This window comes from Pristiophorus japonicus, chromosome 4 (genome assembly GCF_044704955.1).
Source record: "Pristiophorus japonicus isolate sPriJap1 chromosome 4, sPriJap1.hap1, whole genome shotgun sequence".
Taxonomy (NCBI): Eukaryota; Metazoa; Chordata; class Chondrichthyes; family Pristiophoridae; genus Pristiophorus; species Pristiophorus japonicus.
In genome coordinates, this window is record NC_091980.1 from 12,940,527 (window position 1) to 12,947,830 (window position 7,304).

The 7,304-nt window shown below is 40.6% G+C and overlaps 1 protein-coding gene across 1 annotated transcript; it reads left to right on the plus strand.

Annotated features, from left to right (window-relative positions):
- The first annotated feature begins 291 nt into the window (after positions 1-291).
- LOC139261975 (protocadherin-10-like) lies at positions 292-6,249 on the plus strand. Its single transcript, XM_070877134.1, has 2 exons — positions 292-2,757; positions 6,206-6,249. Exons 1-2 carry the CDS (start codon positions 292-294, stop codon positions 6,221-6,223), a joined length of 2,484 nt encoding a protein of 827 aa, XP_070733235.1. The 3' UTR covers positions 6,224-6,249.
- Positions 6,250-7,304: the final 1,055 nt, after the last annotated feature.

Consider the following 7,304-nt stretch of genomic DNA (forward strand, 5'->3'; position numbering starts at 1 on the left):
GGATCCAGCGCCACTCCCCCTACACCAAACACTGCGCAGTATTAAAGAAACAAGAAGCATTCATCGTTCCACTCGCTCGATTCGTATCTAAGAAAGGGCCCGAGGAAATCTAAGAGAATTTGTACAAATAATCTTGGCGATTGTGACATTCACCGCCCGGCGTTGTACGAAATATAAAGCTTTTCGTCTGGATAAACAAGGTAATGAACAATTACGTCCTCTTCCTTACATCAAGCGGCGTAAAATTCATCTGAGGAGCTGGCTGTTTTATTCGCAGTACATTGATCCAAAATGGTCTTCTTGCTAAACAGCCTCGCCTCGCAATGCCACCTTCTTTTTCTGATACACATATATATTTCCGATTCAGTACGTGGGAATATTCGCTACTCAATTCCTGAAGAATTAGAGCTCGGTGCCTTTGTTGGAAATATTGCTACGGACATGGGGATAGATGTTAAACAGTTACTCGAGCGCAGGTTTCGGATTGTATCTGAAAACACAAAAGAATATCTAGCCGTGAATTTAAAAACTGGAATTTTGTTCATGAAAGAGAAGGTAGACAGGGAACAGCTTTGTGAACAAAGCCTCACTTGCGTAATAATGTTAGAAGCTCTCATTGAAAATCCGTTTAAAATATATCATATTGAAGTTGACATTCTCGACATAAATGACAATGCGCCTGTATTCCAAAGAATGAAGGTTAACCTCGAAATATCAGAACAGATGCCGGTCGGAACGACTTTCCCGCTCCAGATCGCTCGGGATCCGGACGCTGGAATCAACAGCGTTCGCTCCTACCAACTGAGCCCAAACGAGCATTTCACTTTGAAATTACAATCAGACAGCGAAGAAACTGGCATCCCAGAACTGGTGCTGGAACGACCCTTAGACCGAGAACAGCAACCGGCTTATCGATTAACACTGACGGCGTTTGACGGCGGCAACCCGCAGAAATTCGGAACTGCCCAGATTATAATCACTGTGCTTGATGTGAACGACAATGCTCCGGTTTGCGAAAAGAACGTCTATCAAATCACCACTGCCGAAAATGTGCCCAAAGGTACTTTGGTTGTGAAAGTAATTGCGGTGGATATGGACGAAGGCCAAAACGGTGAGGTAATGTATTCGTTCAGCGATTACACTCCTGATAAAGTACGCAAGATATTTAGCTTGGATTCAAGAAGCGGGGAGATCAGAGTAACCGGTACGGTGGACTTTGAAGAATCAGAGAATTATCAGATTTCGGTACAAGCTAAGGACAGAGGGCTCCGTCCACTGCTAGTATACTGCAAGGTTGTGCTAAAGGTGACTGATGTTAATGATAATTATCCTCAAATAATAACAACTTATGCGTCGAGCACGATCCCAGAAGGCGCTTTACCGAACACTGCAGTAGCTGTTTTAAGAGTTACAGACCGAGATTCTAGAAATACAGCTGTTTATTGCAGGATCCCCGGAGATATTCCTTTTAAACTGAACAGCTCTTCTAATAATTACTACACGTTAGTCATCAACGGTGGTTTAGATCGTGAAAAAGTCCCAGTGTACAACATTACCATTTTATGTACGGATACAGGCTCACCTCCGCTCTCGATCAAGCAAATATTCCGACTGCAAGTCTTAGATATAAATGACAACGCGCCACGGTTTACGCAACCTTCCTTCACAATATATGTGACAGAAAATAATGTTATTGGTGCTTCAATTGGTTCTCTGTCAGCATTTGATCCAGATTCCAGTCAGAATGCTGAACTAACATATTCTCTTTTGGAGAGCATGATACAGGGATTGCCTGCAGCCACTCTTGTCTCAATTAACTCGGAAAATGGTGTGATATACGCACACCGCTCTTTTGATTATGAACAACTTGAAACGTTTCAAATCCATGTGCAAGTGGAGGATGCTGGATCCCCTCCGCTCAGCAGCAATGTAACTGTGAATGTGATCATTGCAGATCAGAATGACAATGCCCCTGTCATCGTTTCACCAGTGCCAACTAAAAGGTCTGCAGCAGAGGAATCAATACCAAGATCTGCCGACTCGGGTTACTTGCTTACAAAAGTGACAGCCACTGATGGCGATTCTGGACAAAACGCTGAACTTTCCTACCAGCTCCGTCAGCCCACTGATGAAAGTTTGTTTACTGTGGCTGCTGAAACTGGGGAAATTTGGACTATTCGCCGCTTAAGGCATAAGGATTCACTTACGCAAAAAATCGTAATCTTGGTGAGGGACAATGGAACCCCATCCCTTTCATCTACCGTCACCATCGATGTATCAGTGCAGAATGATAATGCAGAAAATGCATCGAATATAGGCACGTTGGGGCCCTCTGCATCATGGAAATACGATTTAAAATGCTATTTGATAATTATTTTTGGCTCCACGTCATTCATTTTACTTGTAGCGATTGTAACTCTCGCTATTAAGGCGCACAGAGGCAGAAATGGAATTGATAGTTACTGTTGCTGTTTGAACACCTCATATTTTTCGAGGAGGGATTCTCTCCATGGAATCGAAAAGGCGAGTGTGAATCTTCATATACCACCCAATTATACAGACGTCTATGACAGCGGGGCCCTCTCACAACCATTTCGTTATGGCGTGTGTCAAGATAGAGGCATGGACGATTTCATGTTTCTAAAGTTAAATGATGTGGCAGCGCCCATGATTAATATCAATACTGACTCATGTGTCACTGCAGAACACGGAACGGCATCCAACTACATGAACAGGGAAACAACTGAATTTCATGAGGTGAGTGCAGCATTGTAAAAATGTTAAGTTTCCATTATAATTTAGAAGTTATAGTAGTGCAGCAATTACACCTCGGGACTAGTCATCGAGAGTTCTATACTTACAATCGAACACACAATTGTGGTCTGAGAAGTTACTTGCACTTAAAATATATTTCGAAATAATCCGAGATCTGTTTTCAGTAAGTGTGACCATCAATCTGTCAGATATCTGATAAACCCAACCTACCATCAATGTAAGTAAGGTTATTCAGGGAAGGGACATTTTTCCATACCCATTATAACCTGAATGTACTTCAATTCCTACAGCAGTGTGCTTTGACTTTTGACAGTGAACGCACCTGGAATAGTAACAGAATAGGCCAATCAGCCCCTCCATTCTGTTCCACAATTGTATCTTACAATCCAAAAAAATGTTACGACACAAAAGGAGTCCATTGCTCCCATCTGGTCGAAAAAGAGCTATCCAGCCTAATCCCACTTTCCAGAGATTGGTACGTTGACTTGAAGGCTACGACACTTCAGGTGCATATCCAAGTACTTTTTAAATATGATAAGGGTTTCTATATCGACAACCCTTTCAGGCAGTGCAGTCCATACCACCACCGCCATCTCGTGAAAACAAATCACCTCAGCTCCCCTCTAATGCTTCGAACGATTGCTTTGGTGGTCTCTTCAAACTTTTATCCACCTATATTAAATCTCCGCTCAGATCTTCTACTCCAAGGAAAATTAGAGTCAATCCAATATTTCCTCATAGCAAAATTTCTCCAGTCCTGGAAATACGCACGAAAATCACCTCTGTCTATCGCTGAAGAAATGCCATCTCTCTCATAATGCCTTGACCAGAGCTGTACACAATTCTCTAGATGTGGCATAAATCGTGGTTATACAGTTCTAGCATAACATAAGGACATAAGAACATCAGATATTGGATTATGATTAGGCCTTATGGCCCCTCGAGCCTGCTCTGCCATTTACAAAGATGATGGCTGATCCGATTATGGATTCAGGTTCACTTCCCTGCCCACTCCCCATTACCCCTTATCCCCTTATCGTTTAAGAAATTCGATTTCTGTCTTAAATTGATTCAATGTCCCATCATCCACAGCTCTCTGAGGCAGTGAATTCCACAGATTTACCATCCTCTGAGAGAAGAAATTTCCCCTCATCTCAGTTTGAAATGGGCGGCCCCTTATTCTAAGATTATGCCCTCTAGTTGTAGTCTCCCCTATTAGTAATACCTCTCTGCTCTTACATTCTATGCCTTAGCTAGTAAGGAACGTACCCAGTATGCCTTCATAACCATAGTATCTGGCTGCCCTGCAACCTTCAGGAACTTGCACTCAAAGGTCGCACTGATCATCAACAATTCTCAGTACCATTATGTATATTGTGGATTCCCTTGCCTTTTTAGCCCTCCCCATATGCTTTACTTTTCGCTTCTCAGGAGTGAATTCTATTTGCGACTTTTCTGCCAACCTGACCAGTCCAGTGAAATATTCTTGCAGTTTACAGCTATCTTGCTCACTATTAACAACACGACCATTTTTTGCATCACCTGCAATCTTGTTAGTCATGCCCCCTAAATCGAAGTTAAGTCATTGAAATATACCTGTACTATAAAAAAAAACAGAGTACCTGGTACTGAGTCACGCGGAACCCCAATGGAAGCAACCTTTCAAACACAAAAACACAAGTCAAGCATTATCCTTTGCTTCCTGCCACATAGCCAATTTTGGATCTAACATGCTGCTTTCCCTTGGAAAATATGGGCTTTTACTTTTTGAACAAATTGCCATCCGTGTCAAAGGCATGGCTAAAATCCGTGTAGACTACAACAAATGCAATACCCTAATCGGAACATCTTCTTTACCTCCTCAAATAATTCGATCAAATTAATCAGACGCATGCCATGGCTGCCTTGAAACTCTGTTCAATTTACCGCCTATGTTCCATATCCTTTGATACTTTTACCCATGGATACAAAAATCTATCGACCACAGTCTTGCAAGTTTGAAGATATTAACAAATTATGCATCAGATATTGATCTTTCGGATCTAACTAAAGAGCCGATCTGGACAATCTAGCTGAAGAAAATTCCTATATCTGGCGATTAAATAGATTGCACCTGAAGTATATTTGCCTTACAAATATACACTAATCCTTCTTGTGGATTAATAAAGCATTTGGAAAGGAGCGCAAAGGAGGAATTACACGGTTAAGACAACAAAAGACAAATCTTAGTGTATATAGAGATAGGATAAAAATAAATATAGTGAAGAGACGATAAATGTATATTACAAGGTTAGCAGACCTAAATGACTAGTGGTACTAAGAAAAGATAAGAGGCTGATTAAGAAAAATTAATGCACACAACAAGACGTTAAAAGCAAGGAAAATGCGCTTGTCGAGAATAAATCTGTCAACATTGATATTTTTATAGGAACTTGCAAAGCATCACAACTCAAAGTGTGATTTAGCGATATATTGAAGCTAATATTAATGGAGGGACATTGTGTGATTCCTTTAATAAAATTGGCTTCTTCGGGAGAGAGCATGGTAAACAAATATTGATCGATATCAAATTTTGAGGGTTCCAAACACCGAGATTAATCCGAGAAAAACAATGACATAGGATACATGTCAAATGCATATTCTATATGTGGCAAATAATTGTGTTCTTGCTCAGTTTGTACAATAGTCACCATGGTCAGTGGGGTTGTTGAATTAATCCATAGTAAAATCCAGTTATGATGCGTAAAATAGACAATAACCTAAGGTTGAGTGGCCAAGTTATCAATGCAACTGACAAATATATGTAGTTATGCAAAAATGAGAGTCACAGAAAACATGGCATAATCAAGAGCAAATTTTGAGAGACAGAAACAACGAAGGCATTGAGTTTCAGGAATTTTTGTTACATGTATATTTTCATGATGCTGTTGCTTTATTCAAAATATGAGATAAAACATGACATTTGTTTAAGGAACATAACTAAACTGAAGTTCCTAATTGGGAAATTTAGAGTGAGAAGATAATTCAGGCAGATTATTGCCACACAAACGTTGATGCAGTTAGAAAATAAGTTCTCAATGAAGGTTAACGAAGCAGATAGTTTAATTGCGATCAAATGACAATTTATAGCCTTCATAACGTAAAGGAAATTTAAGAGCAGTCAAGATGTTGGATATGTGGGAATAATGTTAATCCCCCACCCCCTCCTCCCGGTTCTACCTTTCATTCTGGTAAAACGCCTCATGTTGTAATGACCTCTATATTGCGCTGTGTAATAGGTGGGGATTCTTAACGAGTTTGTTCAAGTATACTCTCTCTGATACTCCACTAAATATTCTGCTTTCAATTTAGCACTAAATTGTTGTTTGTGTGTTATGCGACAATCTAGGCATTGTGTTATACAATCTTCAATGTTTCATTGCATTAACAGATTAACTGGCATATCTAGATATGTCTATGCATTTATATAAAGCCTTTGAAGTATAAAAACGCTCAAAGCTGCAAGGAAAACTATTGGCACAGAATAAGGAGAAGGAACAGGGCCAAAAAGCTCGTGACACAGGAAGTTTTTAAATATCGCTTGAAGGAAATTCGGTGGCTTTTAAGGAATGATGTCCAATACGTGTCAAGTAAAGCACCAAAGTCAGAATCATGGAGCATCTCTTTCAAGACTTTTTCAGGCCTGTTTCAGTTTCGTGGGAGGCCTAAAACGTTATTGGATAGGATCAATATCAATGACTTATGGATTTTGGTGACAACAGTACTTCGAAGATTGGAGATGGGCGCTATTTAATAAAGGCAGAGCATCCAAGGCTGAATTTCATAACCATTGTTGCGATACTGGTTGTTTTAAAAAGGAGACTCTTAGTGCTTCTGGATAGAAGAACGATTTATAATGCCAATGAACTTTAGAGCCAGGACGTTCATTTTGTTTATTAGTAAAACTATTGAATGGGTTCGAGGAACCTGGAGGTATGTCTCTAAATGTTGGAACTATCAAGGGGTTGGGTGAAAATGAGAACGAAACTAGATAGAGGCAGGAGTTTGGTGGGGAGATGTTGGGGAAGGACTTATTTTGTGGCAGAGATATTGAGGAAGCAGTAGAGACAGCTGAAAGCATGGTCTCTGCCTTGCTAATTAAAAATCCACGCGCTCCTCTGTTGTAGTTAACATTAGTGTGGATTTCCATGGCAATGAGGCTTAAGGAGATGGTTGAGAATTGAGAGATGTAACCTCGCACTCAAAGATGATCCTCGACTAGTATGTTTTGTGGAAGAGATTGAGGCCTACTATGGGTTAATATCACACAGGCAAATCTCGTGATGTTTAATTAATCTAGGCATGCAAAAGGCATGCTCAGGTTTGCAACGGCTGTACTTATGGCAACAAGAACGTGTACAATATCCCAGGGAACGACGGACATAGGAGGCAGTGATGGATTTTCTGCGGACTCTAGCATCTAAAGTGCAAGTAAGGGAATGGTCCAGCATATCAACAGCTGCGGAGGTATCATAGTGATTGGAGAGCCC

Coding starts and splice junctions, on each gene's coding strand:
- LOC139261975 (XM_070877134.1), top strand. CDS start 292: ATGGTCTTCTTGCTAAACAGCCTCGCCTCGCAATGCCACCTTCTTTTT.